This window comes from Pyrus communis, chromosome 5 (assembly GCF_963583255.1).
Source record: "Pyrus communis chromosome 5, drPyrComm1.1, whole genome shotgun sequence".
NCBI lineage: Eukaryota > Viridiplantae > Streptophyta > Magnoliopsida > Rosales > Rosaceae > Pyrus > Pyrus communis.
The window spans coordinates 22,497,667-22,510,307 of NC_084807.1; the positions used below are offsets into that span (position 1 = coordinate 22,497,667).

Here is a 12,641-nt window from a genome sequence, read left to right on the forward strand (position 1 = left end):
GCCAATTTCCATTTCTAAACGAGGTGCATAGATATTGAATGTGAACCTCAGAAGCTACTCTTTCAAGGCTACACAGATCTGTAACACAAAAGAGACATTGAGAAGGTATGGAAATGTGCCCCTAAAAAAAGATATAGTAAATGTAATTTCACCTCAAAAGTTACCTTTTTTCTTGCCATTGTTTTGGTATAAACACACTTACATGTAAAAGTTTAAGAACCATATTCAGTTTAAGGGTTTCAGCACTTATACCTCATTGTTTATTCGATTGTGATTAACGAATTTTTACCATACACAATTTGCTATGTTTTTGCAAAAAATAATCTTTAAATGTTTAACGGTGTTAAAAATCATTAACAATTCTGTTTGCGACGTGTGTACAATAAAAATTCAGATAAATTTTCCCATGCTTTTCAGGCTTTTACTTTAGAGACTTGTAGCAGACTGGCAGTTCAATTTCAGAATTTATTAGGCAAGTCAAAATCACCCAAGATCTGAATACGATTCATAGAATTAAACATGGAGGTCAGAATATAGCTTGACCATTCATTAGATGAATCTTACCCGAATCACTTTGTACTATTATGTTGAAGCTTCAATATAGATAGCACAAGTTTTCAAACACAATGATTGTACTATTATGTTGAAGAAATTATACAAACCCTCCAAGCAGCTCACAAACATTAACCAAAATCACACACCATGCAGCATACAAATAAAGAAAATGACGAAAATTAACTGGGAAAAAGCAAGTTTAAGCGAAAATTTGGGAGAAATCGAGCCTAACAAAGCTTAGATATTCGTCGTTGAGCCAACTATACTTCTCCATGTATGGATTGCCCAGAGTATTCTTAGGAGGGTAACTTTCTATGCAGTCTTTCCAAACATTGGCATCATCCAAGTCCTTCAATACTTCCCACACAGTGTTGTTGCACTTAAAACCTGCTCCAAATCCACTCATCAGAATTTTGTTGCCCTTCTTAAGCCTCTTCTTTGCCTCCATGTATCCCAAAGCGTACCAAAATCCGGCTGTTGACGTGTTGCCAAACCGGTGAAGCGTCATTCTAGACGGCTCAAGATCATAATCACTTAGACCTAAGCTCTTCCCAATCCCATCTATGATTGCTCTTCCACCAGGGTGAATGCAGAAATGCTCTATTCCTGCCTTGAGATTTAACCCCATACCAACTGCTTCTAGCTTTTGGCTTTTAGTACCAGTTCTATTCCGAACCCTAGAGGCCACCAGGTAGAGAAATAATTCTCTCAGTGGAAGCACTTTTGGGACTAGGTCTTGGAGGTTCATCGTTAAAGCCATAGCTGCTGCTTTCGTGAGGTGTTTGGTGAGGCGAAACCCTTGGTATCCACTCTCATCTTCTAGCTGTATGCAGCATTCATACGCTTCAGTGTTCGAGCCAATATGGGTACGTACCAAATGCTGTAACTTCAACTTGGCTTGGTGCTGTAGGGTTCTGTTGTTTGTGAACAGCAACGAACACCCTCCCGAGCGGAACAGACAGTTCGTAAGCATCATGGATTTTTCTTTGCCGCAATACCAGTTTGGAGCTAAGGATTCTGTGCTGACAACGACCGCATTTGCGTTCTTATACGACTTGAACAAGTTCTGCACAACATCAATGGCAACAAGGCTTGCGCTGCAGCCCATTCCCGAGAGGTTGAAGCTTTTGATGTCCTCCCTCATCTTGTACCGGTTTATTATGCGCGACGTTAGTGAGGGTGCGGGGGAGAACATCGACACATTGACAACAAGGATGTCGATTTGTGAAGGAGGAATTGCAGCATTCCTTGCGAAAAGCTTGTCAAGTGTGTCGAAAATGATGCCATCCATTTCATTAAGCTCGTCTGCCCCGGTTGGATTTTCTTCTCGGCCTTCAATTATGTTTCTTGGGCAGGAAGTTTCTTCTCCAATGCCGGAATTGACAATGGTTTTCAAGAGAAACCTTAACTCCTCCAACCCCAGATTCTTGTTCCGCAAGACGATCTTCGCGCAGGAATCGCTGTTGATCTTCATGTCTTCTTTCGCCTTGTAGCACTCGTAAGCCAGCAGGAAACAGCACTGGTCTCTCCTTCGGAAAACCAACTTCAAGAAGGAGAAGAAACCGAAAAGAACGAGTAGAGACATTGTCATGAGGATCTCCATGGCCCTAGGGTTTTGAACTGTGAATTGTGAATTGTTCAATGAATGCAGAACTTGAACAATATTTCTCTTAATATACACGTAACTTTGCAGCCATCCCTTTAGTATAGATTGATGGTGATGAAATACTGAAACTCTTGAACATTAATGTTAAGAATTTACTTTTTACCTACAAATGTAGATAGTCAGTAGGCTGCATGAACGGTCCAAGTTTCCCAGAATAGTCAACTTTTTTTAGAGGGAGTTATGATACTTTATATATATCTACACTTGGCCATCTATGGTACTACGTCTTCAATTATATTGCTTTGTAAGTTTCTAGAACATTATTCTGATTTTTTGTTTTTGAAGTATTTGTTATGATTGGTGTTTTTGTGGCTCGATACAAGCCATGGAAGTGGATGAATTCAATTCCCCACCTTAATTAGAAAGGTAGAACAAATTATTTATGAAATAAAGAGTAAGTTGTGTTGTTCAACACTGTAAAATGTATCGGGACCTTTTGATGAGATAAGACTTCATAATTAAAATTGCGCCTTAGCAATCTGTGTTGGAACCTAAATGGTGCTGGAACAGATTGTTGAAGAATAGAAACTTATCGGAAATCACAGATTTAGTCCGCTTAAACGTGCACAACAGTTTGTTGGCTTATGTGTGATCAATACAAAATTCTTTGATTAAAACCACAAGTCATGTGCAGTATATGCACACATCATCTCGTCGGTTGTTAATTAGGCGCACGCCTAATTGTTCAAAAGCAAAGCAATCTGTGTTTTTGAACCCATTAATGAAGATATATATATATCGGTTGGAAATTTGCGCATAATGTTCAGTGCTCAAGTAATGCATACATAATTTATGCAAACTACCCACAAGCAAAGGAGGTTAATTAATTACTATCTGGCTTTTACTAATTATACATGGATTAGTTCCGAAAAAAGTTGAGGTTCTACCATAAATGCAAGGTCTCGTATAGCTACTTTGATATTATAAAGAAAGTTGAGATTCCACCATAAAATCAATTGGCAATATGGAAAGTAATGAAACTCCTTATACGCAAATATAATGTCTCTCCTTCATTAATGTGAGATTCATTCTCATCCATATATATGTATTTAAAAATGCATCTGAAATTCTAGGTGATCGTAATCTGTTTATAATTGGTACCTGGTTTTGTAACTTGGCAGCTGACAAAGTCCTTTTTCATTGGTGGGGGGCCAACTCCCCAGAAGTCGTCAAAGAGTCCTTTAATCATACCCAGGCATAAAAACAGAAACTGAGGTCATCTTCAACCAAGGGCCAGATTTGTTTTAGTTATCTGGTCTTCCAAGAAATTAATATTTTAATGAACAGTACAAGACCATATTTGTTTCTATCTCCAACTGAGGGCCAAAAGGCCATAGGGCTCATTTAAGCAATGTCACAAAAAACTGTCTCCAACCAAGAGCTAAAGGGCCATAAGGCCAAACATAATTTATTATTTAAATTTAATGTTGTTTCATGTTACTTAATTTAATTTAATATTGTATAATGACTTAGGAAGTTATAGGAAACAAATAAAATTTAAAAATAAATAAATAAACAATTAAAAAAAAATAAATAATGGCTAGTTGATGTCAGCTAGCCATTATATTCAAAATTTTCTAGCTATTTGTGTCGGTTATAACCGACACCATTTCCTTTATTTTTGTCGGTTATAACCGATAGCAAAACCGACACTACTTCAAAAATTTCCAGTCAACCCGGGGCTGGCTGCATGTGGCTAGCCCTTTCGCCTTTTGGCCCTTTCAGATTCTATGGGGCCCACGAGCCCTCTGGCCTATCCCTCGGTTGAAGACGATTTTTGGGTTATTTTCGGCCCTCTGGACCCTTCAATTGGAGATGGCCGTAATACAGTAAAAACTGTACAATATAATGGGGAAAGATAAATGGAGCTAGTTAGAAATTAACTGCAGATAATATGGGATTTGGAATTGGAGTTGTTCACACTCAAATCTTGAGGCCGCATTTTCCCAAAATATATAAAATGTTAAGTTTCCAGTCTTCTGTCATGACTCACGATCTCATAAAAATAAAATTAAAAAAAAAAAAAAAACAATGAATTGGATAGACGACATTAAGTTTCATGAGGTACTTAGGCCATCTCCAAGATATTAATATTTTATTGAACAGTACATGGTCGTATTTGACTCCATCTCAAACCAATGGCCAAAGGGCCATAGGGCTCGTTTTAGCTCTGTCACAAAAAACCGTCTCCAACCGAGAGCCAAATGGCCAAACATAATTTATTATTTAAATTTAAAAACTACAACAACTTAAATTCAAAAACTACAACTTATATTTAAAAACTGCTTAAATTTAAAAATGACAAATTAAATTTAAAAACTACAAATTAAATTTAAAAACTACAAATAAAATTTAAAAACAGCATTAACTTGAATTTAAAAACTACAACAATATGATAGTGGAGGATGAAGGAGATGGGTATATTGATGGAGAGTCCGATGACGACCAAGAAGATCCAAATAGGTCAAGAAAGACTCGTGCAAAAATATATGATGGACCTAATTTGCCTTTCAATCCAAGAACTGGTAGTATCTCTATAAATGAGTACATGAGGTGCTATAGAATGATACGTTTTCGTGCCACAAACAAGTACGTACAATAGGATCTTGTTGCACATCTTTGAGCCAAAAGAAGCATGGAGTAGGCGTTTAAGTTTTATGTTGTTAAATGTTTTTAAAAATGTTGTTTAAGTTTCATGTTGTTAAATGTTTTTTTTATGTTGTATAATTTGTATGTTGGTTAATGTTATTTAATTTTGTTTCATATTGTTTAATGTTGTTTCATGTTACTTAATTTAATTAATTTTGTATAATGGCTTAGAAAGTTATAGGAAAAAAATATAATTTAAAAAAAATATGAAACAAATTTTGTATAATAGACGTTATAGGAAAAAAATTAATTTAAAAAAAATATATGAAACAAATTTTGTGAAATAGAAGTTATAGGAGAAAAATAGAATTTAAAATAAAATAAAACAAATTTTGTGAAATAGAAGTTATAGGAAAAATTGGAATTTAAAAAAAAATATGAAACAAATTTTGTAAAATAAAAGTTATAGGAAAAAAAAAATAGAATTAAAAAAAATATGAAAAATAGAAGTTATAGGAAAAATTTTGTAAAAAAAAAAAAAATTCAAATGCAACGACTAGCTGACGTCAGCTAGCCGTTGCATTTGAATTTTTTTTCTTAAGCATTCCTATCGGTTATAACCGACAGGAATACGTTTATATTATTTAATATAAATGTATTCCTGTTAGTTATAACCTACAGGAAAGATGATTTTTCTGGCCAGCCCCTGGCTGGCTGGTTGGCTGCATGCAGCCAACCTTTTAACCCTCCAGCCCTCTCCGATTCCGTGGGGCCCTCTCAGATTCCACAACCCTCTGGCCTAGCCCTTGGTTGGAGACGATTTTAGGATTATTTTCGGCCCTCTGGACCCTTCGGTTGGAGATGGCCTTACAGGCCAACATGTGTAGGGTTTTATACTAAAAGCCAACATTGTAGGGTTTTACATGAAATGTCCCGATGCAGTTAGTGAAAATCCCAATATGAATGACAATCAGTTGTATACCGAGATTACTCGGAAGGTTAGGTGACTCGGCTTACAAGTCATTGGACTCTCAAGGATACTTGGTGCCCTAATAAAGCAAAAATTATGGAGTCTTAATTATATGCAATCAATAAGGATCCTTATCAAGTAAACACAAAGATTTAGAATCATGATGGGACTCTAATTAATTGATTTAATAGAGTTTGGGTTGATATCCTTTCCAATAATAGGTCATATTGGATAGAAACCCTAGCTATAAAACTTAAAACATAGCAGTCCCCGCTTCCATACCAGTCGATTCTCACCAATACTACAACCCTATTTCGTTAGTAGAGATTATCAAGGGTACTGGAAGTAGAAGTCTACTTTAGTTTACATTCAGAATGGCCATGCCAACAGGTAAGGCTCTTTAACTGCATGATGCTTGTCGAGATATGTTTGATGTGTAGTCGTTTTAATTGAAACCTTCATATCATGTTGATCGATTCTGTGGCATTCTTACAGTTAGTAGTAAAATCATTCATTATATATTATATTTTAGTTTGCTCGGATTTGGTGTGAAACTTTCCATCATTTTTCTCTCTGTCTTAATGAAATTTAGGTTAGGAGACTTTATCTCTTCCAATCTGCGTTAATGGGTTAACCTACTTTCAGTTGGGCTTATGAAATAGAAGAGATAGAGGGCAAGTTGTGTTATTTATTGAGTGCATTTTTGTTCATCATCATTTAGTATGTTGTATATTCATCATCTAATTTATTACCATTAGATGAGTTTAAATTTTAAGATTTGTGTTTATCCACTATAGGAATCTTGAAATTCAAACTCATCTAATGATAATAAATATGATGATGAGAATACGCCACACTAAATGGTGTTGAGCAAAAAATATTTATAAGCAGATAACGTGTTCTGACGAATCATGATAAATGCACCCTTCAAGTGGTTGAAGTTATTAATGAACAAGAGAAAAAAGAAATATACAAACACAATGATACTGTCGGTGGGGAAAAGTAATTTGATTAATTTCCTTTTCATGATCCTATTTTAATTCGACTTAAAAGTATTTCTAAATGATATGTCAAAATGTCCAAATCAACAAAATGGTAAAAAAAAGACAAAAATAATATTTATTAACTAAGAAGCCAAATTTGATGTGGCATGACGTGAAGTGGTATCTCTTTCCCTTGCTATCAAGCTTCCAATTTTTCTAATTAATTATTAAATACTTTTATTAACTTTTTATGGTTTAAAGCATTGCCTTTTAATTTCTTTTTATGATTGATGCAATGTTTAAATATTTTTATACTTTTTAATTCATTACCTTTCGTGACCAATGCAAGGGCAGTAAATATGAGTAGCTTTTCAATATCAAAGTGTCATATAAGCTGTCAAATTTAAATTTCAGGTTTAAAATTTGACATCTTATTTAGAAATGGTCTAAAAACATATTTTTCAGAGACGTAAAGTGAGTAATACCATTACTTTATAATGAAAATATGTAAATTTGTGAATTTATTTATTTTTCTCTTTTTGACTGGTAGAATTCACTTTAAAAAGTTTCAAAAAAATGTAAATTTATTTTAATTATAATTTTTCAGCAGCCATTTAGTATTATAATCTAATGATAAATTTCTTTAATTGTAAAGAAGAAGTGTTAGATTGATTTTTGTCGAAAATGAATTCAAAATCAATTATTATGAATGACTTATTGTGTAACTTACTAATTCTCCTCGCTTCTTAAGTGTAAATATAATGTATTATAAAAATACATATTAGTTGCATTGGTTCAAGTGGCAGCCACTTAGCATGGGTTGACCTAGAAGAGGTAAATTTCAAACCAACCATCTTCCTCTTGTCCTCTCCATTCTAAATGTGGAAGGGAACATTTTAATCACCCAGCTTGTACTAATTTTCATAGGTTTTTGCAATGTGTGATTTTAACCCGGGATTGATTCGTGAGGCTCACTCTACATTGTTTTATAGCCATCCTGATTATCTATTTTTATGTCTAATTAAAGGCCTTAAGGATTGCTGTGCTTTATTTAAAAACTGTTTTTGCTGTATTTTAAGAATAACTAGCTGTAAAATAAAGCAATTGAACGTTTGATAAATTGTATTTTAAAAGTGTTGTGGGTTTGAAAAACAATGTAAATGAGTGATAAATTTTAATGTAAAAGTGATCTAATTGTATATAATAACAAAAATTGGACATGATAGTGTGAAGGATGATGACAACACCGATGGTGAGGTCAGTGGTTGTGATGGTGGTGGTGATGGTGCCAATAAAGAAGTGTGGTGGTTGGGCTGCAGATGTAACAATGGTGGTAGAGGAGGCGACAACAATGATGGTGGTGGTTGTGGTGGTGCAACAATGATGATAGTGGCAGTTGTAGTGGCGGGTATGATTGTGGTGGTGGTTGTAGCTGTAGTGGTGGTTGTGCGATTGTGGTGTTATGGTGGTGTCATCTTGGTAACAATGGTGGTGGTAATGGCAATGGTGGTGTAAGAGGTTAACGTATTACAAAAATTGAAACATTCATTAAAGACTCAACTCGGTTTTTTATTAAAGTAGCTTTTAAAAGCAAGCTACAGACTACTTTTAAAAGCTGTTGTCTGAAAATCATTGCTTTTAAAATAAGTAGTATATTTATTTTTAACAATTTTTTATTACTTAACTTTAAAGTGAAGCAGCTTTTGGTGAAAAAAATGCAATACTAAATTGAGCCTAACTTTGAAAAAAAAAAAATCACCTTAATATTATACTATTTATAACTTGTTTTATTCTTATCACTAAATTTTAGTATTTTTGCCAACGAGGGTTGGTTTAGTTGGTAAGGACGTGGTTGTGGAACTCCCAATCCAAGTTCGATCCTTGCTGCCAGCAGTTCTTGTCGGTGCGTGATCTGTAAATTTCTACATAAATTCATACCAGTGACATCTAGCACTTAAGTTTGAAGTGAAGCAACTTTTGGTGAAAAAATGCAATACCAAATTGAGCCTAACTTTGAAAAAAAAAAAAATCACCTTAATATTATACTATTTATAACTTGTTTTATTCTTATCACTAAATTTCAATATTTTTGCCAACGAGGGTTTGTTCAGTTGGTAAGGACATGCTTGTGGAACTCCCAATCCAAGTTCGATCCCTGCTGCCAGCAGTTCTTGTAGGTGCGGGATCTGTAAATTTCTACATAAATTCATACCAGTGACATCTGGTAGTTAAATACCACGCTTAAGTTCTTTTGGCTTTGAGATTATTGGTATGCCCTGTCACTGGTGATAAGAGTACCAATCTCTCCCAAAACTTTTTGTTACAAAAAAATAAAAAAAAATCCATATTTTTGCTTTTGATTTCTTCAATCACAATTAGATGTCTAAATCATTAATTTTCAAAGATGATCTATGGACTCCAACCTAAAAATGCATAATAGACTCACAAATAGTTACCATATTTTGCTAAAATTGAGAATCTTTCTTTTAAAACTGCCTATATATGCATAAATAATGAAGTTGGACCATATTTATTGATTACATTATTGAGCAACTCACCATATAAGTGGATACATCTATGTATGCAAGACCCACTTATGTATGAATAATATTGAGCATATTGACTAGTTACATTAGTAAATATGGTCCAAATATCTAGACTATGTATGGTTTATTTATGTTCTAAAATTAAATGGGCAACATAATATGACTTGTGAATGGGTACAAACCTTTGAGGAGTTGGCCACAAGAGAACTTCTAGCCCCTCCAGAAAATTCCAGGTAGTTGCAGACTTGGTTGTTATCTCCAAAAAATACACTATGAGCTCCTTTTTGGAATACTTGTACACTATATGCTCGTTTACGTTCTCAAATACAATATATAGTATAATTCTCATTTCATGAAATACATCAATAAAAGGGTTCGTTCGGAAATACATTTAAAATTACTAAAAATGCTTTTAGTGAAAACATTTTTGAGTTCCGAAAGCACTTAAATGCTTCTTGAAAGAAGCATCAGTTATGTGTTCTTCCACAAAGTACTTCAAGTGTTTTTCTAAGATTCACTTTAATTTTTACTAAAAATTGGTTCTAAAAACATTTTCACCAAAAACGTTTTTAGTAATTTTAAAAACATTCACAAACGAGCTCTAATTTTTCCTTAAAAAAACAACAAATTACACATAAAAAATAAAAATAAAACTTTCAAAAGTACTCATTGATCTAACTATACCTCTCCCGAAAACGTTGACCAAGGTTTTTGGAGGGTTGACCATCCACACATATTGCATTCACAACCTCCTCGAATCTGACAAAGCTCAAGTGTTCATCATTAATCCAGCTATACTTCTCCATGAAAGGATTCACTAGGGTTTCTGGGGGGTAACTTTCTATGCAATCTTTCCACACATTGGCATTCTCCATGTCCCTCCAAATGTCCCACACACAATTGTTGCACTCATAGCCAGCTCCAAAGCTCACCATAAGAATTTTCTCACCCTTTTTAAGCCTCTTCTTAGCCTCCATGTACCCCAAAACGTACCAAAGCCCTCCCGAAGATGTGTTTCCAAATCGGTGTAGCGCCATTCTCACAGGCTCGAGATCATAGTCGTTGAGCCCTAAGCTCCTTCCAACCCCATTGACAACTGCGGCTTCAGTAGGGGGTATGCAGAAGTGATCAAGCCCTGCCTTGAGATTCAAGCCAGCATTTCCGACTTTGTTTTGACGACGTGACACGATAACATAGCGCAGTAATTCTGTAAGCGATAACACTTTTTGCAGTAGGATTCGAAGGTTCATGGTAAGAGCTTTGGCTGCAACTTTGGCTATGCTTTTGCTGAGATTAAAACCGCGGAAACCATTGTTGTCTTCTACTTGCGTCGAGCAGCCATATCCTTCATCCATCGAGCCAAGATGCGTCCGCACGATGCATTGCAATTTCAAAAGCGATCGATGCTCAAGATGCTTTTTGTTTGTGAGGATCATAGAACACCCTCCCGAGCGATAGAGGCAATTAGCAAGCATCATAGGCTGAACTTTGCCTCGGTACCAATTTGGAGCAAGCGATTCTGTGCTCACAACGACGGCATTTACATTCTTGTACGTTTTGAACAGGTTCTGCACAAGATCAATGGCCACGAGGCTTCCACTGCACCCCATTCCCGTGAGGTTGAACGCCTTGATGTCCGTCTTCATCTTGTAACGGTTTATGATCCTAGCCGTCAGAGAAGGCGCGGGAGAGAACAACGACACGTTGACAACAAGTATATCGATATTCGAAGTTGAAATTCCTGCTTTGTCGAATAGCTTGTCGAGCGTGCCAAACATTATGTCGTCCATCTCCCACAGTGAGTCTTTCAAACTAGGACAGTCCTCGCGGCCAGCGATGACATTTCTTGGACCGTAAGTTTCCTCTCCGAGGCCTGAGTTAACGATGGTTTTGAGGAGAAATCTGTATTCTTCTAGCCTCAGATTCGTGTTGCGGCGGATAATCTTGACGCAGGATTCGGTGTCCAGCTTCCGGTCGTCCGTGGCCTTGTAGCACTCATAGGCCAACAAGTGGCATTGTTGGTGCCTCCATTGAAGAACCAACTCGCAGAGGTAGATGAAAGCACAGACTAGAAGCAATAAACACATTGCTAACAAAAGCTCCATGGAGGCCGTAGAGATAGAATTTGAGAGATTTCTAATGTTTGGTAGTTCTACTTATGCTCACTGCTTTGTGGAGATTGTATACTAAAACTGTTAACTAATTGTTTTTGTTATGACATAAATTCTTATATGTTGCCATTTTAAGACAAGGTTTTAATGATGGTTTCGTTCAAATTTTACATGTTGATTACGTGATCAATTATTATGATAATTGCTTTGTAACTTAATTGTGATCAAATTCCACATCCGTCATTCACCATGTTTTGTTTATAATCGTTTCACTATGTTTTATTTTCTTTAACATTTTTTTAAGATCATTTTTAGAAAAATTCATTCAGCTTGGAGATCAATTAGCTGTTTAGGTGCGTCGAAAATATTGATGTTTATGATAACAAATAACATTATCATGGTAAACCATAAGTTTCTTTATTACATGTGGATGACTAAATGTAAATGGTCTACAAATAAATAAATTAAATCTAGGAAATATTTTTAGATGATAAAGGATATGAAAGATTTTAATTGTGACTTTCATACAGTAAAATGATGTCATGTTAGAGAAATATTATAACAACATTGTATTGCATGCAATAATTTCCTATGATGAATAGCTTTATTGTGAGCTAAAAGCTAGAACCATAATTCCTTCTTGACTCGATCTTAAATTGAATTGTGAACTTCTCAGCTAGAGTTGCGAAACTAACGACTCCATTAGATCCAGGCTATGATTACGAGTGAAGGAAGAAATTTATGAGTCGCAGTGGTAGTAGTAGCAGTAAAAGCCTGTAAGCCAAGAAAACACCACACACTGAACCAATGGACCAGCCCCTCCGTTTATATCATCCTACCCTAAAGTGCTGGCCTCCTTTTAGGCATTTTCCCTTCTGTTTTGGACCCTTGGTTTTTATTTTTATTTTTTATTTTTTTCAAATGTTGAGTCACTTAAACTTTTAATTTGTGTCAATTATTAACCCCTGAATGTATAATGCCCTAAGTGTATTGAACAGAGATATGTAACCAGAAATGAAGAAAGAGAAGAAGTCGAGAGATTTTGTATTTCACAGAGTAGAGAAAGTAGTGTTTTTCAGAATACCAAACATCCCTACAATATCATCTATTTATACTAGCTAAATATCACATTACACAATGACTCTATTACCCTTTTCTAACAACTCCATTCTAACTAACTCAAACTAAGTAACTAACCAATGACACACTGCCATATGTCAA

At 35.2% G+C, this 12,641-nt stretch overlaps 2 protein-coding genes across 2 annotated transcripts; both read right to left on the minus strand.

Moving 5' to 3' along the window:
* Positions 1-546: 546 nt before the first annotated feature.
* LOC137735723 (3-ketoacyl-CoA synthase 19-like) lies at positions 547-2,177 on the minus strand. The gene has a single exon (XM_068475165.1). It carries the CDS (start codon positions 2,156-2,158, stop codon positions 755-757), a length of 1,404 nt encoding a protein of 467 aa, XP_068331266.1. The 5' UTR covers positions 2,159-2,177; the 3' UTR covers positions 547-754.
* Positions 2,178-9,919: 7,742 nt separating this feature from the next.
* Positions 9,920-11,522, minus strand: LOC137733303 (3-ketoacyl-CoA synthase 19-like). Its single transcript, XM_068472457.1, has one exon. The coding sequence runs from the start codon at positions 11,412-11,414 to the stop codon at positions 9,984-9,986; it is 1,431 nt and encodes a 476-aa protein (XP_068328558.1). The 5' UTR covers positions 11,415-11,522; the 3' UTR covers positions 9,920-9,983.
* Positions 11,523-12,641: the final 1,119 nt, after the last annotated feature.